The 26,839-nt window shown below is 35.2% G+C and overlaps 1 protein-coding gene across 3 annotated transcripts in view; it reads right to left on the minus strand.

The window, feature by feature from the left end:
- Window positions 1–26,839, minus strand: part of sema4ab (sema domain, immunoglobulin domain (Ig), transmembrane domain (TM) and short cytoplasmic domain, (semaphorin) 4Ab) — a 45,147-nt gene that overhangs the window by 13,579 nt on the left and 4,729 nt on the right. For all 3 annotated transcript variants that reach the window (XM_067361730.1, XM_067361731.1, XM_067361729.1), the window contains exons 2-6: window positions 15,515–15,765; window positions 5,369–5,529; window positions 3,723–3,782; window positions 3,499–3,597; window positions 938–1,043 (exon numbers count right to left, since the gene is read on the minus strand). In XM_067361730.1, the coding sequence (XP_067217831.1) occupies window positions 938–1,043; window positions 3,499–3,597; window positions 3,723–3,782; window positions 5,369–5,529; window positions 15,515–15,608 (520 nt within the window). In that variant the 5' untranslated portion in view covers window positions 15,609–15,765. The remainder of the gene's footprint in view (window positions 1–937; window positions 1,044–3,498; window positions 3,598–3,722; window positions 3,783–5,368; window positions 5,530–15,514; window positions 15,766–26,839) is intronic.

The raw sequence follows: 26,839 nt of genomic DNA on the forward strand, positions 1-26,839 counted from the left end.
GCGTCTACCGCGTCTAGTTTGCCACTTGAACATTTTGAATGCATTCGCGCGTCTAGAGCGAAATAGACGCGCGTAAAAAACAAGCGTTTGAAGCGAAATTGACACGCGTCCGAGGCGAAATCCGCTTCTTGTGTGAGGGGCAACTGCTAGGCGGTTGTCTGTTTGCAAGATGGCTGATGTTGATCGTGCGTTCATCGAGAGAGCCACCGCTTTGTATTTGCTCTGGAGAGCAGAACAGCGGCGTAGGGGTCAGCGTCGCGGGAAGGCTGCGGGTCGATAAACTTGTACGTGACTCAAAAGTGAAATGTGTATTTACAACTTACCAGGTAGCCCAATCTCCTCACCGACACTCTTCCAAGCGAGCTCCTTTTTATTCCTGTCTGAAGTATGAACTTGTGTCATAAATCTCTGGCTGACGCGCGAATGAGGCGAATTCGCGTCTTCCGCGCCGTGAGACCTCCAGACGCGCGTAAACGCGTCTTTACATTGACTTAACATTGAAATCATTCGCGCCAGACGCTCTATTCGCGTTTGGTGTGAACAGGCGCTTTGTCGTTGGCTGAGGGTGAAGCCCTGTGAGAGCGGTCCTTTCAAAATAAAGGCTGATTTTTTATTTTTTTTAAATCGAAGTCATTTAAAAATTAAATCGTGAACAGGGTGAATCGAGATCGCGATTTTATAACGATTTATCGTGCAGGCCTAATTAACAGTCATATCCATTAACATGATAAAACAATTCAAGAGTTGTCATGATTGTAATGTGTTTACAGCTATGTGTTTTCACAGTCTCAGCCACGAAATTCAACTTCCAGCTTTGCGTGCAGTGGATGCTGTTATGGACACTGAAATAAACACACACTACTAAGGTATGCTATGTGAAACAAGCCAGATAACCTATGCCAGCTCATTATGCTCATGGCAGTGGAGGGATTCTTACCCACAGTTATGGCAGTGTTCTTCTGGTACGGGTCGTAAGGGCAGCGACCTCTGCCTTCTTCAGGCTTACCGCTGGGGCCTGTAGTCATGGCCAATGACTTCGAATTCTGTGGTGGTGAGCACATAAAGCATATGAGCATTAATACAATGATAAACTTGAGGAAATTTCAATTAGGATCATTTGTACACCACACTTTTGACTTGCTGATTTTTAGGGCCGGGACAACATCGATTCTGATATTTCCTCTCTCAAATAAATTCTGAGCTTAGTTTTACCAGCAGATGGCGCTAGTTTTTAACCTCACATTTAAATTCTCACAAAGAAGAGTGCTGGACTGCGATCGTGCATTCGCACGTGCATATGTCATCCAAGATGTTCATGTCTTTCTTTCGTCAGTCAAAAAGAAATTAAGGGTTTTGATGAAAACATTCCAGGATTATTCTCCTTATAGTGGACTTCAATGGTCTCCAGACGGTTGAAGGTCAAAATTACAGTTTCAGTGCAGCTTTAAAGGCTTTAAACGATACCAGACGAGGAATAAGGATAAGACATCTAGCGAAATGATCAGTCATTTTCGAAAAAAATTCAACTGTATATGCTTTATAAACACAAATGATCGCCTTCTATTAGGGCTGCAACGATTAATCGCGATTAATCGTTTGCAAAATAAAGGTCTGTGTTTACGTAATATATATGTGTGTGTTCTGTGTATAATAATTATGTATATATAAATACACACACATACAGGTATAAAGTTTAGAAATATATGCATGTATTAGAAATATATATATATTTATATATATTTTATATTATATATAAACAAATATTTTATTTATAAATATAACATTTTTCTTAAATATATACATGAATGTGTGTGTATTAATATATACATAATTATTATACACAGAACACACACATATATATTACATAAACACAGACTTTTATTTTGCAAACAATTATTTGCGATTAATCGCTGCAGCCCTACCTCATATGTGCTTCCGCTTTCCGTATTCTTCAAAACGCTTACGCTGTATGTCCTACACCTTCCCTATTCTAGGGCGTAGGACACACAGCGTAAGCTTTTTGAAGAATACAGAAAGCGGAAGCACGTACAAGGCAATCATTTGTGTTTATAAAGCATATACAATGTTGTGTTTTTTTTTTTTAAATGACTGATCGTTATTAATCGTTATGATTAATTATTATACACAGAACACACACATATATATAACATAAACACAGACTTTTATTTTGCAAACGATTAATCGTTGCAGCCCTAATACGAGGCGATCATTTGTGTTTATAAAGCATATACAGTTGTATTTTTTCGAAAATGACAGATCGTTTCGCTAGATGTCTTTATGTCCTTATTCCTCGTCTGGTATCGTTTAAAGCCCTTTGAAGCTGCACTGAAACTATAATTTTGACCTTCAACCATTTGGAGTCCATTGAAGTCCACTATAAGGAGAATAATCCTGGAATGTTTTCATCAAAAACCTTAATTTCTTTTCGACTGAAGAAAGAAAGACATGAACATCTTGGAAGACATGGGGGTGAGTAAATTGTCAGGAAAATTTAATTTGAAAGTGAACTAATCCTTTAAGTGGTGTGTATAAAGGAACTGGAAGCAGGCAGAGTACGGGTGTTTTCTAAAGCACATAGTGCCATCTGCTGTTAAAAACTAAGCTCAGAAACAATTCGAGAGAGAATCGTAAATATATCGTGATGCATCGAAAAATATCAGAATTCTTTGTATCACGGATCAAGAATCAATGCACTGTCCCAGACCTACTGAATTTGTTTAAATCTGATATGAAAAAGACATTAAGAACAGTAATAAAATCCTTGATAGTGTGTGTGGTGCTTTCATTCAGCAGGTTTGCTTTTTGGCATGCACATCTCCCCTGATACACGCACACACAGAGAGATGTGTGAAAGCAGAGTGAGGAAGCAGCTCTGAGACCGCTGTGTTCGCATGACAGGATCGAAGAATGCTCAATGGTATGTGAAGGACAGTCACGCACGTTTCCATCTTAACGGTGTATAAGCCCAGAACATGTTGTAAACTAATAAAATCTGTAACTATAAAGCTAGGAGTAATTTAACATACACACCAGGGTTATGAAATATTTTAATATGTCATGTGACTGATGCTGAGACTAAGGCTATAGACTGATGCTTAAAACACAATAGAGGTCAGTGCAGAAGAGACTCTGATATGACTCATATGAAAGGAAACTACATAATCATTGGCCTTCTGACAGTAAAGCCACCTTTCCCACATGTACATAAAATTGTTGCATTTTGGCCCTCGCACAGAACTTTCAAAAGGGTTGTGAAGTTACCGTGGTAAAAATGAATAATGAGTATATGATTATATTCACACAAAACAGACCACTGCCGATATGTCTCAAAGAAAATAAAGTTTTTTTAGGGCTATAAATGTAAATAATTATAAAATAATTTTTTAATACATAATTATTTATAGCCACCTATTATGCTTACAAGAATTAAACAGAGGACCAAAAGAACTGTGAAAAGATGGATGTGCTCTGACTTACGATGTAGATGCAGCGGGGACTGAAGGCATACGTTCCACAGGCGTACATATGGGTGGAGTTCAATTCTTGCAAAACCCTTACAAAGTTATGACAATCCATCTGAGGGTGAATGAGGGAGTTAGGTTAAAGGCCAGCTTATGAAGACAGATATCTGCACAGTTTAACATAAGGGTAAAAAAGGTCAGATTGTTTAGCACTTAAAGTGGTTGTTTTTTTTCCCCTACCTTCATTTTGCCTTTCATGGAACAGTCATCAAGGTCTTTTTCTGAGGGAGACCAGTCCAGCTGAAATTTGAGAGTAAAAACAGGGTCAGATTCATCACAAGCATATACCACAGCAGAAAGAAAGCTGAAAATTGTTTATTTTACATTTAATTAAACTGTGAAACTTACTAAACAAGAAAGCAAACAACAAACCAAGACATGCAAAATTATTTACTTCCTAAAATAGTTTAATACATTTAAATGAAATAGATTTAAAATGATAAATAAAATTAGCTTTGAGGCAAAATGATTACTTAAAGGATTAGTCCACTTTTAAATAAACTTTTCCTGATAATTTACTCACCCCCATGTCATCCAAGATGTTCATGTCTTTCTTTCTTCAGTCGAAAAGAAATTAAAGTGAAAACATTCCAGGATTTTTTTCCTTGTAGTGGACTTCAATGGGCACCAGACAGTTGAAGGTCAAAATTAGTTTCACTGCAGCTTCAAATTATTCTACATGATCCCAGACGAGAAATAATGGTCTTATCTAGAGAAACCATCACTCATTTTCTAAAAAAAAAAAAAAAAAATTTAATTTTATACATTTTAACCAGAAATGCTCATCCTGAACTAGCTCTCTTCTTCTTCTCTATTAGAATTCCAGCAGTGTAGACACTGCTGAGCGTAATACTGCCCTCCACAGGTCAAAGTTTGAACTAATTGTTATATACTACTGAACTAGCATATTGCATATAAACATTTGTTCAAAACTTTGACCTGTTGAGGGCAGTAATACGCTTAGCAGTGTCTACACTGCTGGAATTCTAATAGAGAAGAAGAAGAAGAGAGCTAGTTCAAGATGAGCATTTCTGGTTAAAATGTATAAAATTATTATTTTTTTATTTTAGAAAATGAGCGATGGTTTCTCTAGATAAGACCCTTATTTCTCGTCTGGGATCGTGTAGAACAATCTGAAGCTGCAGTGAAACTAATTTTGACCTTCAACTGTTCCCATTGAAGTCCACTATATGGAAAAAAAATCCTGGAATGTTTTCATCAAAAACTTTAATTTCTTTTCGACTGAAGAAAGAAAGTCATAGACATCTTGGATGACATGGGGGTGAGTAAATTGTCAGGAAAAGTTTATTTAAAAGTGGACTAATCCTTTAAACACTATGCATTTAAGCTTACACATAAATGTTAGATAATTTATTTAATAAACCATTTTTTTTCTGTGAGGAAAAAAGCTAATACATATTGACAAAATTATTGTGATCAGCTCATTGTATTCAAGTAATAAGGTATGAGAGGTCCTGCTAAATTTTGAATATAGTCACAGGTAAAGCGCCTTATTGTTTTTATAAAATGTTTAAAATATTATATAAAATAAAAATATGGACACACATTTTCATTGAATCACTGAAGCCCCTAACATATCAAAAGGTTGCTATGCAACATAAATAATCATCTGCTATGGAAGCTGTTCCTTAGTCTTGAAATTTAAGGGAGATGGAATGCTGTATATTGTTCAATCAGCATCCAGGGACAATTTATAATTGCTTTTTTCCCAATGTTTCCATTATTCTAATTTATTGTGCTGACAAAATGAATTTCTAGGTTATATCCTTCAGCTAGTCACGTACTAAATCAAAAATCACACTGACCTTCTCCTTCATGGCCATAGTGTCAGTCTGACTGACATCAATTGAGAGAATGGCATCACGTGCTCCGACGAATAATGTGCCCTCATCATTGCTAAGCAACAGTGTGGTGGTGTTATAAACATCAGGGTTTGTGAAGACAGTGAGGGAACGACCTGGACTACCTGTGACACAGCAGAAAAGAAAAACAGCAATGAAAAAGCAGAAACACAAATGGAAAAATAATTCATCACAAATTACAGTCTTACTGTAGAGTTCCCAATAATTATCCCTATTTTTATTTCAATTGATGGGTGAATGAAAGGGTTGTATTTCCCAGAATCACAAAAGAAAAATATAAGAAATTATATTTAGCCATTAGCATAAAGAAAAAGTATTTTTAGGATCATTACACAAGAGATTTTAAGATTGACATTAATTCCATATTCCATTAATGACAGATGGGGTGGGGTGTGCATGTGATAAAAAAATAATCTAACAGGGAAAAAAATAAAATTAAATAAATAAAAAATGTATAAATAATAATAAAAAAAATATCCTAATTGTAATAATTTATTCCTAAATGTTCTGGAATAAAATCACTGACACCAGGGGGCAGCTAAGCCTCCACAAAAATATTAAGAAAATCTAAAAGTGCTAATTAATTGTAGCTAAAGAAAAAAACAAAACAAAAACAACAGTAGTTCTCATGACAATGACATAAATGACAGTGTTTTGGTGAGAATTTGACCCTTCAGGTGTTTTTGATGGAGAGATTATTAGTTTATTGCACACATGAAATGGCTTGATGTATCAAGTGGGGATGTGATACATGCCAAGGTTTAAATTTTAGAGGTTTGAGCAGAAACAGTAATAGTGATTGCCTACTTAGAAGATGTGAAAGAAAAAAAAATATTATTGTGGTTTTGTTTCAGCACAGCTGCTGTTTCTGAAACACCTGAGCAATGAATAGCCATGTCTGACACTAAAAAGAAAATCTTTAAATCTCATGTTAAAATTCAACTTATTGGGGAAGCATTTTAGAAGCATGAAATTAAACTACACAGAGGAAAGACAGTGTAATTTCGGAGAAGCAGGTTCTTGAAGCATGTGAAGACAACAGCAACTTCCTGTGCTTTTTTTATGCAGAATAGACTGCCTGCCACACGTTTGCTTGACTTTTATTAGACTTACACTGTTGCAGCGGTTTTTGTTTCACCAGATAGATGGATGGTTCACCTCAAGCTTGATGTATGTGTGAATTTCTGTGAGCAAATTTAAATGTGGTTGGTGTCATTTTCCCAGAGCAAAAGGCTGCTATAGAAGCTGATACCTATTTTCTGTACCATGAACTTCCCTCAAAAACCACACTATATCTCTGCTCAATCAGGTTCAGTTTAGACTGTTGAGATGGCGGCATTAATGCGTCTTCAGACATCCACCTATCATTCAGCCTCATGTGACTATGATTTCTTAAACACTCATACAAACACTGTATTATAAAGATGGTAGGTAAACCACGATGCACACCTTTGTAAACAGAACAATGAGAATGAAGACCAAAAATGAAAGCTGTGTGAATTATTGATTGTGCTTTAGTTTGGATGCCAGAACAATCAAACACAATAATGTGTGCCAGGGTGATCTACATGCCATGATGTACAGTCAGAAACAAGCATGCATGCATGCAATCAAGTAGTAATTTTGTGCATGGGTTGAGCATGTTAACTTCTGTATGTTGTACAGTTCTGGGTAGCATTTCCCAAAAGCATCGTAAGCTTAAGTTGATCGTAGCTCCATTGAAACGCTGCCCTGTATGTTGTGCAGTTTGTACGGGAATAGAGCATGTACACTACCGTTCAAAAGTTTGGAGTTGGTAAGAATTGTTCATGCTTCTTATGCTCACCAAGGCTGCATTTATTTAATTATAAATAAAGTAAAAACAGTAATATTGTGAAATGTAATGTATTCCTGTGATGGCATTACGGTCATTACTCCAGTCCTCAGTGTCACATGATTCTTCAGAAATCACTCTAATATGCTTATTTGGTGTTTCAAAACATTTCTTATTATAATCATAGTTGAAAACAGATATGCTACCTAATATTTTAAGAATCAGGATTCTTCATTTATAATTTGAACAATATAAATGTCAGTTTTGATCTATTTAAGGCATCCGTGCAGAAAAGTTTTAATTTCTTTAAAAATAAATAAATAAATAAATAAATAAAAATAAAAAAACAGAGAACCTGATGTACTGTATTCATATAAAGTGTCATGCAAAATTTAAAACTGTGCACAGCTTAATTATTAAAATATTGCTTGTGTAACTTGTTTTTTATGCAAAACAGCAACAGTGGCTCTTAATTTGGTTTCATTTTAACTGATCGCATGAAACTTTGTTAATATTTAAATCAAGAGAAACTGTTATGATGATGATGAGAGCCAAAATATGTACTCCAAATGGCTTGTGAAGAATATACAGGTCTCAGAATAAACAACTGTGTTATGTAATTCTCAAGAAAAGAAACTGTAAGTGGTTTGTTAAACAATGAATACCATATCTAAAAATGATCTCTCAAAAGCCTGTCTTATTCTGAGAGCACATCTATGGGTAAAGTCTACATCTACAAAAACAAGACACATGAAACGATAGCGACTGTTTCTCTGTTTGCATCCGGCACCATGTCCGCTCTGACAGGAAACTTGATTGGGTCAAATTTGAACACGGCAATACCTGAACTGAGAACATCAAACCAAAGACTTGAAAAAAACAAACTACTTTGGAAAGTGTTTTTATTCTAATCCATTAATATCTATGCATTAAATATAAGATAACAGGGTAATAATAAATGTAAGAATAATAAAAACTACACCATTCTTGAAATATTCACCTACTTTCCATAATTATTTTTTAATATTTTATTCCTTAAAGGTAACTTGAGAACTTTATAGCTAGAGTTAAACAAAGTATGCTCCGGATTGGTTAATTCTTATACTACTTAATTCTTAGTTGAACAGAGTTCAGCACTCTCTAAGAGCAAAAAAATATTATAGGAAAAATAGATGTCAGAACTGTGTGGATCCAACAAACTGCTTTCATTCACATTCTTCATTACAGAACGAAGAGAAAAAGAGGGGTGAGGTGGTGTTACGCAACTATTTCAGATCTGAAAAACTCCTGCCAATGCTTGCAGAAACACACCGCTATTTGGACCTTCACCGAGTGTTTGGAAAAGTGCCGACAGCAAGTATAGTGAGGTCATAAAGGAAGCTCTAAGACAAAGAAAGCTTATCAACTTCTAAGTCACATTAAAACATTAAAATCAACACATTTTTGCCCTAACCGCAGTTCTTATTCTGCTGAGAACACGTGAACAACTTCTCTGTTAGCTGTCATGATCCTGGGAAGAAAACACTCGGCTCCGTGGGGAGGCTAATCCTAAAGCTGAGCCGCAGCATACCAGCTGTCTTCTCCCAGCAGCCCTCTGAGCGAGAAGAACGTCAGCACTACTTTTCCTCCTCCTTCTCCACCCTTTTCCACTATGTATCATTCACATGACAACTTCTGTGTAATCATAGCTTTTCTTAGGAATAAACAGCCCGACGTGCACCCGTAGATCTTCACAGAAATCTCTGCAGAATTGCACAGAATTCACACCTCCTGCCCCTGGGTGTCAAATAAGTTTGTTCATGTGATAACAAAATTATATATATAATGCTGTTTTCGTACCAAGTTTAAAGATTTCAGACCACAGATTTCAGATAGAGTTAGCCCAGTAAATGCAGAAAATGTCTGCAAATTTGCAACAAAAAAAAGGAACAAATAAGCCGATAAACAAAATAAGGTCTTTAAAAATGTTCTAGCAAAAAGGGGGAAGGGGAAGGAAGAGAAATTTCCAAGAAAATCGTGGCTTATTAGCAACACTTAATGGCAGTTTTGGCCTCATAACCATTTCACTAAAGTCCTATAATTCCTCATATGAGCTGCTTTCTTGTCTGTGAGGCCTGTAAAGAATGTGGATCTGACAGTCAGCACGCGGCTGTGAAATTATGCAACCCCAGGGTACATACTCACAGTACAGACCAGAGAAACTAAAGCAGCGCTTCAGTTCATTTGTAAAGACCCAAAAGCTTGAAACCTCCTTGAGAATGTAGAAAAATCAAAGTCTTGGAACTGTAAATGCTCCACAGACACTAAAAAACAAACACAGAGGTACAGACTGCAGAGGAAGTTTGCTTGACTACTTACCCATGCTTCCTTATTCATGATAATGTAAATTAAGATTTTATTTACGGCCAATTCACAGCGCAGACAGACGTCTAAAAATGGCAACAGGCACTTCTTAGGGTTGTCAAATCAGTTTGTAACATTGGTGTGTGTTGCTGTTGGTCTGTGCTTGTTATTACTAACTGAACATACTGAATCTGCGTTTGTCGGGTCTTGGAATGTCCAAGAAGTGACGTACTGTAATCTGGTGATTGGTCACCTGTCAGTGCAGTGTGAATAGTCCTTAAAGTGCCCCTATTATGCTTTTTCGAATAATACCTTTCATGAAACGTGTAATGTAGCTGTCTGTGAATGTAAAAGTTCTGCAAAGCTGTGCAGCTGAAAGTGCAAGATAAATAAAGATATTGTCTCTCAAAAGAAAGTCGACTCTGAACAGCCTGAACGAGTCGTCAGGACCACTTCCGTGATGGCCCTCAAAAACTGAAGCTGCCTGGTTCGTGTACATATCGAGAAGACGTTGTTTTTTGCTCTTCAAAAGCAAATTCTTATTGCAAACACTTCCAAAGGGTTAGGATATGAAGAGACAGTGGTTACAATTACCACAGCAATACAACAGCAGTGTAACCTGTTGATGATTAACTAACATTAATATAGATTAATAAATACTATAACATGTATAGTTCATTAACTAAAATTAACTAATAGGACCTTATTGTAAAGTGTTAATCTTTATTTTAAATATATTTTAAACATACTTCACAACTTTCAGAACTTAAAAAATTTGATCAACTCCCCAGAGTAAAAAGACCATTTTCTGAAAGTAAGCAGCCAAAATGTCTGGTTCTGAGCATCTACTAACAGAATAATAGACAGACCATAAAAAAAATGCTCAAAAAAACTAAATTATAACTATGGCTCTAAAATGTGATGCATTTAATATAAAATAAATTGAGCAAATTACCTCTAAAATGTCCACAACTTTCTAAATTACTGATGTAAATTTATCTTGCATGCATTTTGCGGAAGAACATTGTTTTGGTTGTGCTTCGGCTCTGCGTGACTGTGCGGATGAATATGGTTATCCTACTGCTCATAACAGATTCACTACTAGGCTTAAGAAATATACCTACAGTAGTCAACATTTGAAGTGGATCAAAAAAGTTGTCCTAAGACCTAACTAACTTTGATGAAAGGTTTTGATGCACTTCAAATGTTGACTACTGTAGTTTAGATGGAAAGGATCACAAGCCGACTAGCTGAAAACATTACTGTAGCTATACCTATATACAAAACATCCTTGAAAATAAATACCAGTACAGCACTACAACAACCATTATGAAATTACCCTTCACAATAGATAATGCTTTACAATGAACTCTGTTAGAGAGCTATATGGCAATTTATCGGTTCAGTAATGTACATTATTCACCTGTTGAGTAATAAAAAAAAAACATCTCAGAGTTGCTTTTACAACATTTCAAGTCAACCTTTCTAGCTCATTGCGACAACTAACCTATGCCACTCCCACACCATACCAAAGACTTTAGATATACAAAGACAGTGCAATCATATTACTTATGAATGGAAAAAAATCGCAATGCACAATATGGCGGAATAAGTTCCGCCTTCAAAATAAAAGAGCCAATCACGATTGGTAAAGTCACTGCAGCTGCTGTTAGAAGATTCGGTTGCTATATAAACATTCAGTGCTCAGAGACGTGCGCTTATGACTGCACATGTGCATCATTGGTGATTTCAAGTATGAAATTTAATCGTAAGCTTGGTCAACAGCTTGGGATAATTTGATGTTTCCCCATTCAAAGAGATAGGAGCTGCAAGTCATGCCTAAAATAGCAGTCTGAGAGGCGTTTCAAAGATGGCCGCCGAGTGAAATGACTTGCCTTAAAAGGAACTTTGACTATAAACATGTCAAAGTGGCCTGAGCAACTTTTCTCTATTTACGGATATGACGAGACACACATAGACATAGACACACAGAGTGACGTATGCATGTAATTTCCAGCGAAAACCATCCTGACAGGTCTAAAATATGAACGCTTATAATAGGCTTACCATGTTTGATCAGGGTGAGACAAAACACATTTTGGAGGAAGGATTGATGATGTATTGACTCATTACTTAAATTTGTTAATTTTGAACAACAACAACAACAAAAGTTACATAGTGTACCTTTAATTTTGCTTCAAAAAAATATAAGAATACAGAAAGCATATTGAAGCACCATATTACTAATTTATCATACTACAACAACGACAGCAGCAATTATAAGTTTGCATATGTCATCATCAAATCAGGCTCAAACACCTGCAAAAGTGTGATCTGACTCATTCTGGCATCCGCTGTAATTGGTACTGTTGGGAAACAGAGACTCAGAGTCTGAATTAAGCCCTGTAATCTTCACAAACTCACATCTAGTCATTTAACAAGGTGAGTGAGTGAACAATCACAGGTCAAATGACTGATACTGAATCAGCAAAGGTGATGTATCTGCATCGTACGTAGCACCGTCTCTCAATTGTTCAGATAAACACGAAGATTATTGTAACTGATTTATGTGACTCTCACTGAAAAGCCATTTGCCAGGTCAGCCTGATTCTACCCTGCTTTGCCAATTCATGGACTGACCTCGTCTTATCAAATAACTGTGGTTCAGAGAACAAGGGCCTCCATTCATTAAAAAAAGAGAAACAAAATAACCACTTTCAACTACATCAGCAGATTAATCAGCTTACTTTCTTGCTTCTCAAAAGTAGACAAATTGAATTTCCTTGTCTGTGACCTAAATTTATTACCCTTTTTTTTTTAATCCCAAAAAAAAACAAAAACAAAACAAAAAAAACAATACTAAATCAATATAGAATATTTTTTATTTTATTTAATTTTTTTCAGTTTTTAGTTTTTGTTCAAATATTTTTTTTTAAAAAATAAATTAATAATTCAGCAAGGATGCATTAAACTGATCAAAAGTGATCATATATATGTGTGTGTGTGTGTGTGTGTGTGCGTGTGTATATATATTTCAAATAAACGCAGCCTTTTACAGACTGGTATTTTCTTTTAGAAGTCATGTTTTTTTTTTTTTTGGCCTTATCTTTTAGCTGATACTGTGGCAAATGTTGTATGTTATACAAATGGCAATAAAGAATTTGAAATTAAAAATTCAAAACAGTAATGTGCGGCAAAAATAATAATCACAATTATTTTTGGTCAATACTGAAATCATGATACGATTTATGATATTTATAAATTTAAATATCAGTGAAATTTCACAATTATCGATACAGCAAAAACTAATACTTTACTAGATTAACTATATTGTAAGAAAAAGGTCCTCAAAATAAATGACATAAGACAAGTAAACAATCAGCAGTTGTAAACTAATTACAAACAAAACAGACAAACAAATACAGCAGAAGGAAAATACTAATTAAATGAACAGTGTTTTCAGTTTTTCAGGAAGATGTATTAACAGGTATTCAGATAAGTAATAGCCTACAACAAAAATTAAATAAAAATAAAATGCTACTACTACTAATAATAATCAAATGTAAAATATCACTGCCTATTACGCTGCATAGTCTTACTGTACACAGCAAGCAGCACAATAATCATTTTACCTCAATTATCTTATTTTCCAAACCACTGGAAGCTAAAATCAATTACAATTAACTGCACAGCCCTAGCAGCAATGCAAATAAATAAGAACAATATTATTCAAAAGAGACACATCAATGACAATTTTATATGGCAATAAAGTTTGCTACAAGTTCCTAGATTTTAAGAACTTGAGAGAAGAACCTTGTTTATGTAAGTGAGGGGACACAGGAGAAATGAAACCTAATCTAGAAGTTTCGGAAACATTTCAAGAAGCCATTATAGGAGGTTTGCATCAAAGCTCCCATTGAGGTGAAGGACATATGCTTCCTCATAAGAGAATCCAGGCAGGATCTTTCATTCTTATTACATTTTCTTTATTCAGGGCAATAAACATGATCTACATGGAAAGATATTTGTTGTAATGATCTCTCTCTGCTTGTTATCTTTTCTTGTTAGTAAAAATAACTTTTTGATGCCCTGAAAGTTCTAGCCCTGTTGGTATTTAAACATACACAAATGATTAAAGTAGAGAAACATTCTGTACAATCGGAATCTGTGCAGACTCCAAAAGTTGTGGACTTTGTTGTGGACAATAACCTCTTAATAAAGTAAATAAATAAGGTCTCAGAAATAATGTATTCTTGATCATTTTTAAATATAATTTACTTTTTTTATATATTTCTACTAAACCAGTCACTCTAATGGAATGATTATTATGACGTTATGACAGTCACATAATGCTTAAAGCAGTGTATTAAAAATATTATTTTTTCATAATAGCATTATTAATAATAATAAAAAACAAATAACTTGCATATTGCATATATGTGAAAAATAAAAATACTAGCCGGTAGGTCTTTGGCATACTAGGACTTTGGCATAATCACAGCTAAGCATCTCATCTAATCAAAGTCTTTCAATAAGTACCTGTACCAGTCACTGCACTGCACAGCTAAACCAAGTCCACTAGGGTCATTCGACAACTGTGCAGGCCATTTCGTTTGTCTTGGTTTTCATTTTAAACAAGCTTAATTCCCAGTACTTTGTCACACATTATTAAAAAGGTAATAATCAGCAACACTGACAATGTCACACTAATTTCATGATTCAACAGGAGAGTATTAAAAAATGCTAGCATTTAGATAGCTCCAAACTATTTATGATATTAATTAAAAGCTATTATAATTTGATTTAAAAAAAGACTCTTTTTAAGTGATATTTAATGAAATTGCAGCATGTTGACCCTATTATTTAGTGATTCATGTTTTGAAAACATTCGTATTAAATTAGTGTCTAAAGCATTGACAAAAAAATCTTATTTTTATTAAGCTTACTAAAAAAAAGCTTTTTTTTCAAACCCAATTTGAAGCAATGTTGTTATTGTTAACTAAAACCAAATCTAATTGAAATTTATTTGAAATAAAGGCAAAATAATATAAATATTACATGAAAAACATAAAAAAATTATTTCAGTTAATTTCCAAGGCAACATTTCTAATTTGTGTAAGTACTAAAATTACTAAAACATAAATCATCATTAGTCGACTGGAAGAGGCTTAGTCGGCCAAAAATTTTATTAGTCTGTTAGTCAGAGAAAAAAAAAAACTCTTGGAGAAGTCACGCAGTCGGCGTGGGACAGAGTTAACGGCAGGTCCTTGTGGTAACTACAGTATGTCGGGTAGGTAATCCAAACATTCGCCTGTCATCAATCGACCTCAAATATGGCTTACCATTTGAAACATGTTAATAAAGAAAACAAACATAATGCGCTTTCTGCTTTCTTGGTCTCTGTGAAATGAGCAGCCCTAATAAAAACAAAGCTATATAATATTTAAAAAAAAATATATATATATACACAAAAGCCCATACTAAAGCTTAAACTAGAATTTAAATTAATAAGTCAAAATACTAATAAATACTATAATAGTATAATATAATACTATACTATAATAGTATAAAATATTAAAATAGTAAGGGTATATTTTCATGCTATTACAAGATATTTACAAATACAATTATTTACAATTTACAATGCTGATATGATATCAACAGTGGAGTACAGTACAGTATTCCAAGTATATGTCTACTTATGTTTAACTCAAGTGGCACAGAGGTTAATCTCGCTATACTTGATTATGTAATTCAACTTAATTCACCTTCTGTTTTTTTTTTTTATTTACCCTAAAAACAACTACAGGCAGAAGGTAAAGAGGACAACAGAAGTTTCTTAAGCTATTCAAATAACTAATAGTATTTGAAAAACAACTTCTTGCTCTAAATTCAGTTCATAAATCTTCAAAAGTTTAAAAAAAATGACTTACCCATGGGAAAAGAGAGGCGGGGGAGGACATGAGAATGACAGCTGAGGACAGTCAGAAGAGACAGACAGGCACAAAGTGACGCTGAATGCACCATCCTGTTGGAAAACCAGGAGGCCACGGAGTACAACAGATGAGCTAAATCCAAAGACTGGTCTATCTGTCGCTGTCGGGTTCTGCGCTTGTCCTTTCAGCACCGAGCAGCCCACAAGGACACCACTTCAAACAGCCAAAAGAGTCTGCCGTCATCTCATCTGCTCAGAAAAATTAAGAACGTGTTAGAAATCGGAAGGCGAGTTCTTTAAGTCATCACTTCCTCTGAAGTCGCCTCTTCCTCTTTCAGAATTTTGCATACGTTTAAGAAACACAGTCAAAGGACGACATGCATCAGCACATGATGTCTTCATTTGTGATTGGGGAAGGGGGATTTAAGTTCCATTTTTACATTCATATTTTGGAGACAACAAAGACTGACCACCATGCAGAGAAAGTCTGTGTGCAAAGAAAAAATGTAACCTGACCAGACTATCAGTGGTGTGGAGTGGAAACTGGGCAATATGCTTTTTGCTAAGTACTGTTATTTTTTTTCTATTTAATATAGCCATATATCTTATGGCCTAGATATTAAAAATATTTTAATATATATTATATTAATATTTTAATATATATATATATATATATATATATATATATATATATATATATATATATATATATATATATATATATATATATATAGTAAGAACTTTACAGTGATTAACTGGGCGCAAATGTTGCTTTGGCACAAACATGGAGTGGGGTTTCTCTCATCAGTCAGTGTAGAGCAGGAAATGGAAAACTGAAATGGAGTGGATGAATTTTTTTTTTTTTTTTTAGAATAACATTGAGTCATGTCTAATGACTATATGATGGAAATCCCTGTGACCCAAAAACAGAAACATGGTGACTAGTGTCTTGTGCTTGGACAACCATGATTTACTAAACACTTGTTGATGTGGACTGCTCTCTTGGCCATCAAAAAAAAAAAAAAAAAAAAAAAGCAGTTTTCAGTTCTAAACAATGTCTTACGTGAAGCTCACAGGTAAAAGGATTGTATAAAGTAAAGTTTATTTTTTAAATTCTGAAGCAAACAAGTTTTACCCAAGCAAAACTCACCAATGATGTAGGGATGTTGCTATGAAGTTGCTAAGGTTATCTTAATGTTTTTACTTTTGTATTTTTTTAGCAATGGGCATGTTATGTTATGTTGTTGTTGGGGTGTTATGGTCTCTACAATATTCTGATTTTTAGATAAAGCTTGGGTACATCCTATTTTTTTCTCACGTTTTTTATCATCTGCCTGTTGAAAATTACAAGTCTGTACATGCAACACACAAGTCACTTACATAAATAACAGACCTCTCCAAAACCAGCTGCACGATCTGAGGTATTATTCATGTACGCACTACACAGCACAAATGGTGAGTTACATGGAAAAGTTTAACACAAGCAATCAGTGGTGTAGTCTAGTTTTTTGTAGTGAGTATACTGTGATTTTTTCCCGTCCCAGAGCGACACCCATAAGTGCCGCCACAATCACTAATGCATATAGTATTGTAACGAACGTAGGAAATGATAGACTCACTTAAACAGGTTAGTCTTTTTTTATTAAGGTGAGCACTGTTTGGCCAATGCTCCAGCAACATTTTGGAACATTTTCCCCAGAACCCCGCAAAAAAATCCCACGCAGGCTCTTCCTTCAGAAGAACACCCCACCCCTTTAAGCCCCACACAAGCCGAACACATAACACAGGAAAAGAACATACATGCACTTAAAACACTCTTTAGACTTACTAAACTAAGTTATAATAGGCCTACTAACTTTAAGATTATTTCTACTCCAATTCATTTTTTGAGAAATAAACTTTTAAATGATGGCTGTCATCTTGACAGATTTATTCAAACATGCATTATAGGCTATTGAAGAACAATAAAATATATAATTAATATGGTGCATATACTCCGCTTCGCATCGTGCCTAACAACGCCCTTCAGCCGTGACTTATTCACAATACAGCACAGCCTCTCGTACCTTATTGCTTACTTAAATGCTTCCCTCTAGAGTTCATTTTTCTAGCTGACTAACGAGTTTATGGTCACTGAAAATGTTTGTTCTGAGGTAAATGTGATGTTACGTGACATTTTTACAAGCTGTTTTATTGACGTCTTTCCACGGTTGAAACACTGATTCAGCGATTACACAAGACATGATATGAATTTCGTTAAGTTGTACTATCTTTTAACATACCTTTAGATGTTCATTCATGTTTATTTCACGCTGTAACTTGTATTAAAGCGGAGGAGAGGATCAGTTCGCACACTCTTCACGCTGCCGCTTCTCTTGAACTACAGCAATCTGTCACTACACATTAAAGAGCGCCAAAACTGTATTTATGTTCTATTATTTCGAAGTAAAATGGTCAGAATTTAAAATATGAGACTTTGTTTCATGTCAAAAGCAACAAACTACAAAGGTTATTGTGATTTATTGGATGGTTACGTATCCTTGCGCCTTTTTAAGTGGGTATATGGAAATCCTTGACCTTTCTTAGTGGGTATATCTGCATATCTACACCACTACAAGTAATATTAATAGAGTTTGAACCAAAGTAGTAGTGATGCTTGTCTTAGCAGGTGTCCTTCACTAGTCTTAGGGTGCAACTGAACAGTAAATTAGTTTACAATATATACAGCACTAACCCTGCACAAGCAACAAGACTTGAGGGATACTTGTTTCTCTGATCACAATACACAGTTCAACCTTATTTTCTGCACACTACTTCGCCCATCATCAATAAACAAACCCAAATTACTCATTCATAATTTCACAAGTTCGCACTTACATAAACCAGATATAGTATAGAACATGCGTATTAGATGTGCGGTCCGAGGGGAGGGCTCCTTTAGGTAGTGTGATTAGAAGAGATTTGTAAGCCTTTCCATCCTTTTATATCCGGCCTGTGTCATTAATCGGAATAACCATATAAGAATGCCTCAAGCATTAGTTCCTTAAAAAGTCAATGATGAAGTACCAACGACGGTAGTTTCAGTTAGTCACTTCCGACTTGAATCATGTCACAGCACCAGATCATAAGAAAACAGTGTGACAGCCGTATAAGACAGGACTTTTTAAATATTTTTGTTGCAAAGGACCACCTTGCAGGAGACCTCCTTCCTAAAATGTAAAAACTAACTACATGTACATATTTTGATTTATCAAATTATACTCTTTGAGAAAAATACTAAGCATAATATTATAAAAACATTGTTTATTTACTATTTTTACTTTTCCATTTGGATGGAGATTTGAAACTGAAGCAGTGTTGGATACTCCAGTGTTGATCCACCACATGTGACACTCAGCTGTCTAACAGTGCAATGGGATTTCAACATATGGTAATGGAAGTCAGTCATATCTTGACTTCTATCATGTGACATCAAACGATGAATATTACAACAGTGGCATTCACATCTGATTAAGCATAATGTTATCGTGACAGTTAGTAATCCACTGTCTGAGAACGGGACAGATCATGAGTGCTTCACAAACTACTGAGGAGTGTGAAATTACAGTAAGGCCACTTGTGTGACAGAATTACACAGAAGCTCTACAGGGGTTCCTGTTTTGTGCTATCCCATTCATCTCAATGGCAGTTGTTTGGCTGGCACAGAATTTGAAATTCTACCATCTTTACTCATTTGGGGCCAATCACCTGAGCTGTTAAACACGGGTGATTAATAGGGGTGTGACGAGACAGGTATGTCACGAGACGAAATGAGACTCGAGATTGAGTTCACAAGATGAGACGAGACAAGATTTTTACACACATTTTTGAGAAATCCTCAATGGCGAAATACATGACTAGAAAAAAATATTCTGCAGGTGTATTTGAAATGTTTTAACTAATCATCTTATAACGAATGTCATTTCAGTTCTACTTTCTGAGTATGAATTATCATATGCAGTAAATGACGACAATACTCAAGCACTGTAAAAGGTTTTGCCACAAACTCAACTGACTGACTTCTCTTCTGTATGATTTCAGTCTCTTCAGACCTTACTGTACATGATTTATGAGCTTCTACAACTTTTGACCTTCTAACTGATCTCCTTTCCACAAACTGATCATAGAAATAAAAACAGTATAAATAAAAATGTTAACACTTTACAATAAGGTCTAATTTATTAACATTAATGTATTAACCAACATCAACAATGAGCAATATCTTTGCTACAGTATTTATTAATCTTTGTTTATGTTAGTTAATAAAAATAGTCATTCATTGTTAGTTCATGATAGTTCACAGTGCATTAACTAATGTTAACAAATGAAACCTTATTGTTTGTGCTTAATAAGATTAAGAGAAAACTGTTATTCATTTTTATTGTAACACTTTACAATAAGTGCAACCATAATCGCACGCTATCAATATTCAAAGTGCAAATAAGACCAAGTTTTTTTAAGAGATGGTTACAACTACACTGCCCAGCCTAAGATAGCTTTCATATTTAGAGATATTTGCATTCATCAGGGAGCTGCTTTCAAAATGCGTGGTATTGAAATCATGTTTGAATGCGCGCTCACGTTTACTTTCACTTTCGTGATTGTGCGTAACTCTGAATATGGAGCAGCGGCCACCGTTATCCAACTGAAATAAATGTTTTTTATTTAAATACAACGGCAGTGGAGGCGTAATGTAAACGTAGCGGTGGCATATTCTTTCCTAATCATTTTAACACTCTGTCATGGCAATATCACGAGACTACTTTTCGCCTCGACGAGAAATCTCGTCACATTTTAGTATCGCGAGATCTCGTGACACCCCTACTGATGAATTATTTTAGAGCAATGATTATTTTATTTATTTTAAAGCCACTATTATTTTTATTATTACAACTCTAAGCGGCATCATAATAACACAAAGTCCATCACTACCAGTTAGAAAGTATCCTGAGTTTTGATGTGATAGGCAGTAGAAAAGGAACAAGTCACAACATCACAAGTGTTGATTCTGTCCAAAAATGTAACGATATTTAACACGCAACATGAGTGTGAGCATGAGAGTGTTTTTGACACAGAATACCGCAACGAGTGTTGCAATACTCACAATGCTGATCACAGTTCATATACAGAGCAAAGCAAGGGTGTTTTAATATTTTTATGGACATATTTCATATACACTATTGCAGGGATTCTCAACTCTGGCCCTCGAGCTCCATTTTTCAGCAGAGTTTACCCCAACCTTGATCAAACTCACCTGCCTATAACTTTCTAGTAACCCTTAAGACATTGATTAGATTGTTCAGGTGTGTCTTATGAGGGTTGGAGCACAACTCTGGAGGAAAGTAGACCTCAAGAGACAAACATGAACCAGCACCATGTGTGTGCACATATTCTGATGAAGTGTGATCCAGGGAAGGCAAACAAAAAATTGTGATGTGCAAACAGGATTCGAGTATAAAGATTAACACAGTTTAATAAATTATAGATACATTTTAGCAATATCTAACAATCTATAAATTATTACAAAATAAAAAATAAGTTGCAACAGTAAATAAAATTTTGAAATAAAATGAGAACATATATATTTCTTCAAGGTACTATCTCTGATGTGTGACTAGTGAGTATTAAGTATTTCTTTCTCAACAGATGAAGTTCAAAGAAAAAAAAGAATAAGTTGAAGGTAAAGCAAGACAAGGTGTGCCTTAGGATGGGAAATCTAGTATGGAGAATGCAAGAAGTCTGAAATGTTGCACTTTATAGGCTAGATTGCGTGACAGACAAGAACCTGCTGAAATTTATAATTTATTTGAACCATTACTGGAACTTTTTAAAGTTCATGTGAATGTCAGGTGACGGTGACGTCAAGATGTGGGATAAACTTGATGAGCTATTGTAGTTTTGATATCTTTTAACAAGTGATCACTACCGAGGCAGCCCTTAAGCATCTGTCCATGAACTGATCTTAGCAGAAATATAACCGAAAACACAGAAAGGGGGAACCTTATGCACAAGTCACAGTCACACTTTCACCGGAACAGGTTCAGACACAGACAATAGACTTATGCTTAAATGTGGAATAAGCATGCAAACTCAAGAACACACATATATGTTAAAAAACAAATAGAATAAATAATTATAAATAAAATAAATGAAATAATATAAATTATTATAAGGTAAATGATCAACTGATACTTAAATATGAAGAGTAATATGATGGCTATATCTGATTTCTTTTTTTCTACATACACGTAGATGCAACTGCAAATAACGGCACTGTTACGGCAATACATCTGATCATGAACACAATAACGTGACTGATTATTCAGAACACGATGTAAACTGAAAATTCAAAGCAGAACGGCTAAAAAAAGTAAATGCCTTCATTCTTTCTGTGTTAAACTGGTATGTGACATTTGTTCAGAGACTGATGTGCTAGTAAAATAAATGAAAATATTATTAATCTTTTAAATGTTCTTCCTTATTTTTCACATAGACCAATAACTCTAGAAAGCTATAATGCTTATTTTCTAAGAATGATTTATCAAAACGTATTTGATTGTCTCCCCTCTTCTCACGTCACTCCCACTTAGGGCTGGGCGATAAAATAATAATGTTAATTACGCACTAGCATTTCTGAGACTATGCAAATAAAGCTACAAATGCGTGTTGCAGACCTTCGCACTGGTGACAGTAACATGAATACATTTTTTTTTTATTAAGCTATAACAGTTTTTCTGTATTTGTATTATACTAAATGTCTTTAGGCTACTGTTTTACATAAATACCATAAAAACAGAATGTTGTGGTCAACATGATCTAAATCCTATGAACGACCAAGTTTTATCCTGTAAAATTTTACTCTGGGAAAATGAGGTTGTCTAACTTTTTTCTACAACTTTCATTCAGAAGCAAAAAACAGCCTTTAAAATTTGACATTTATCATAATTATTGACTTATGAAACATTTTATCATGATAGTTATTTTTTTGGCTGTATCGCCCAGCCTTTACTCCCACTTTTTCATAGGTTTACACACCCATTTCTTGATTTTTATTTTTTCTTTAACAAATTCGAGGTATGAACGAACAGTGCCAAACGGGGTTTCATGACATTTTAACACAGAGATTGTTTGTTGAGCCAAGGGCAGGATCAGACTGGTACAAAAGTATCTACACCACAGTCAAATTAGGGACAGTTTTGACATTTTTTTTCTGGTAACAAGGAATGTCCTTACAAGCAGTACATTTTTCAAATTTTTTAATTTTTCAATTTCAGCTATTATAATCACAAATTTGCTTAACTCACAAACTTTAACCAAGAAATTAACCAATAATTTATACTCAGGGCATCTATAAATCTGACACTCTACTGCTGTTATAAGCAAACTGGGCACAATTTATAGGCACTATTTATAAGAAACTTGCAATGTAACATAGGATGCAATCATAAGGTACAGTCAGCTTAATATAAAATGCATATTCATTAGAGAATTGAAGTCAGCTCAACAGCCAATGACACGTGCAGGAAATGCCTTCAGCTACTTGATAAATAATACACAGCCTCCACGTCAAAATGTTCGTGTCAGGAATGCCTGAAAGATAACACCTCTAGTGTAGGAAGTCACGCAATCCTGATGTAAACACAACAAACCTTACATCACAACCTGCCAGGCCTTTCCATACATAGCCATAAACATTCAGAGACATGTCTGTCATACTATACAGACTCTAGATTACAAGCTTCAGGTGCAGAAATGCACACATGTTCACCAGTGAAACTGCAGTGGCCCTTTGTACTACTTGAGTCAGATCGAAAACTACAGAGTTAAAAAGAGTTTTAAGATAAAACAAGACTTCATTTAACTGAGTATGTTCCTCTTCTTGTTTACTGTAAGATCATTTGCCACTTTTCATATCCGTTTGTGGTTTTTAAAAAAAAAGGAGATGTAGACTGTACAGCCACTCACCCATTACTTGAAGATTTTGTTTCACATTTTGTAAACTTCCCATATAGTTCCTTTTAAAAACACTGATTTGAAATTTATTGATATTCATGAATCAACATAATTGCCAATCTAATGTGGTATTTTTCTGTTACATTTAATTCTGCCCCAAGAAACAAACAGCTTTTTCATATTTATATACACTTTACATTAAGGTCTCATTTGTTAACATTAGTTCATGTACAATACATTTGTTACAATATTTATTATTCTTTGTTAATGTTAGTTAATAAAAAAAAGTAGTTTATTCTTAGTTCACGTTAACTAAAATAGTTAACTAATGACACCGTATTGTAAAGTGTTACCAAAAAATGTCTAGCTAACAGTAGAGGCTTTTGCACTGGAGGAACCTTTACATAGTTCCAAGAACTATTGGCTGAAGTACCCGGATTTTGCCATGTTTGCACCGCAGAACCTAGGAACGATTCTAGCTCTAGCAACTCCTTTTGGGGAAACTAAATTACCTCCTACTTCAGAGTAGGGTCTAAGCCAGCACTATAGGAACTATCAGTGACACAAGTGTACGTTGATTGGTCAACGCATGTCAAACATTGGCATTTTTAAAAAGCTATGTAAACATAATTACTATTCACAAACATAGAAAACAGCGATAACGGCATTTACCTGTTGTCTGCAGGGTTGTGTTCTGTTCTCTGCCTCAATGATATGCAATTACTGAAAGTTGCTTAGCCCCACTTTTTGATCCTTCAGTCATGTAAATTAAGCGTTTACATTCCATCTACGTTATCACGAAACCCACAACACACAGCAAACACAGCTCCAATCATGGCATCCTCCATTCACCGGTTTTTAGCATTTGTATGCTGTGCTTAAAGACACCGCTGTCGGCCGCTTCAGAGTTCCTATTCCTGGTGCGAATGCAACCAGGAACATGGTCCAGTGGAGAAATTAATTTTCGGGGAACTATCCTAGTGGCTAGTTTCTATAACTTAACTCCTAGAACTATTCGGTGCAAAAGCCCCTAATGCTAAAAACATTATTATAGACTATTCAAACAGGGACATTTTCCATTGAAAATGTATTCAAGGAAATACCTGAGGACAGTAATAATCAAAGCAGGTCTGACTGTTTAGGAAGAATGACCTTTTGAAGAAGAGCAAAGAGTAGAGACTAAATGAAGACATGATGAAGCACAGACTTTTGAAGCTGAGGTCCCAAGGGGCAAAGGTTCCCTGTTTTTTTTTTGTTTTTTTTGAGTTCTTAAATCTCAGTTGCACGTAGACAAATGAAACAAAAGCGAGAGAGAAAAAGAGAACAGAAAAGAGCCATCCTCTATTAGTAACTAACAGAGTGGAGACAAAGTGATCCCTCTCTGGCAAATACTCTGTATCTATCCAGTTCACACAACTGTATGAAGTTTAAATGGTTAGTTCACCTAAAAATGAAAATTCTGTCATTAATTACTCAACCTCATGTCTTTCCACACCTATAAGACCTTCATTCATCTACGAAACACAAATTAAGATATTTTTGATGAAATCCGAGGTATCCAACTCCTCCACAGACAGCAATTTAACCACCACTTTTAAGATCCAGAAAGGTACTAAAGACATCATTAGAATAGTCCAGTGGTTCAACCTTAATTTTATGAAATCACAACAAAAACAACAACTTTATTTAACAATATCTTCTCTTCTGTGTCATTCTCCTGTTTATGTTCAGCACTTCCAGGTTCTTTGTCAGAATGCTGACTCATTACTGGCCAGCTCCTGAGTCAGCATCACACACATACGTTGTGCTGCTCACATGAACAGCATCGGCCAATACTGAGCCGGCGTTCTGACATAGAACCTGGAGGCGCTGAACATAAACAGCACAAATAGCGTTTATCATTATAATAATGATAAATATTATATTGCAAAAACTATAAATTTCACACACACATACAAAAAGCAAAATACAGTGTGAAGGGAAACAGCCAATGGCACAGAATAAGCCTTACGTGAAGAAGCAGCATATATATCTGCCTCTAGAAGAGCATTCAGCGATACCCTGAGGAAAAACGGTGGTGGCATTTGCGTGCAAGCAGGTAACACGTCTTAGTCCATGGAGGGAAAGCGATGAGTCAGTGAAGGAGAAGAAAATTGCTCTCCTAGTGAAAGCTTCCATTCCCATGTGCAGTTGCCATGACTACAGCTGATGTGATTACCAGGCAGCAGTGGAGTTATGATGAGGTGCGTGAGCCAGTGGGCTGATGCACTATAGTATAATACTAGTTGTCACATAAAGGAACAGTTTGAGAAAGCCACATAATATTTTAAGCATGTCTGTTTAATGAATAGAATCCAGCAAATAAAAAACAGCCAGTGATCCTATGCCATGCAGGCTGTGATTTAAGGTTTGTTGTGTTCTGAGAGAGAAATAGAAACACATGAAGGAAAAACAGAAAAAAAAAAAAAAGAAAACCCTAATCCCATCACAATCTGCAGACTCTGGATAATGTTTTGAGGACAGACAGATTTGACCAAGATAGTAGATGCATGTTCTCCTCAAGTTCACACAGGTGTCTTAAAGGGTTAGTTCACCCAAAAATGAAAATAATGTAATTTATTATTCACCCTCATGTCGTTCTACACCCGTAAGACCTTCGTTCATCTTCGGAACACAAATTAAGATATTTTTGTTGAAATCCGATGGCTTAGTGAGGCCTGCATAGACAGCAATGGCATTTCCTCTCTCAAGATCCATTAATGTACTAAAAACATATTTAAATCAGTTCATGTGAGTACAGTGGTTCAATATTAATATTATAAAGTGACGATAATATTTTTGCTGCGCCAAAATAACGACTTATAAAGTGATGGCTGATTTCAAAACACTGCTACAGGAAGCTTCGAAGCGTTATGAATCAGCGTATCGAAATAATGATTCGGATCACGTATCAAACCGCCAAACTGCTGAAATCACATGACTTTGGCGCTCCGACACACTGATTCATAAAGCTCCGAAGCTTCCTAAAGCAGTGTTTTGAAATCGGCCATCACTATATAAGTCGTTATTTTGTTTTTATTTGGTGCACCAAAAATATTCTCGTCGCTTTATAATATTAATATTGAACCACTGTACTCACATGAACTGATTTAGATGTGTTTTTTGTACCTTTATGGATCTTGAGAGAGGAAATGTCATTGCTGTCTATGCAGGCCTCACAGAGCCATCCGCAACTACAATATCTTAATTTGTGCTCCGAAGATTAATGAAGGTCTTACGGGTGTGGAACGACATGAGGGTGAGTAATAAATGACAGAATTTCCATTTTTGG

The sequence above is a fragment of the Chanodichthys erythropterus genome, chromosome 15 (genome assembly GCF_024489055.1).
Source record: "Chanodichthys erythropterus isolate Z2021 chromosome 15, ASM2448905v1, whole genome shotgun sequence".
In the NCBI taxonomy this organism is placed as follows: domain Eukaryota; kingdom Metazoa; phylum Chordata; class Actinopteri; order Cypriniformes; family Xenocyprididae; genus Chanodichthys; species Chanodichthys erythropterus.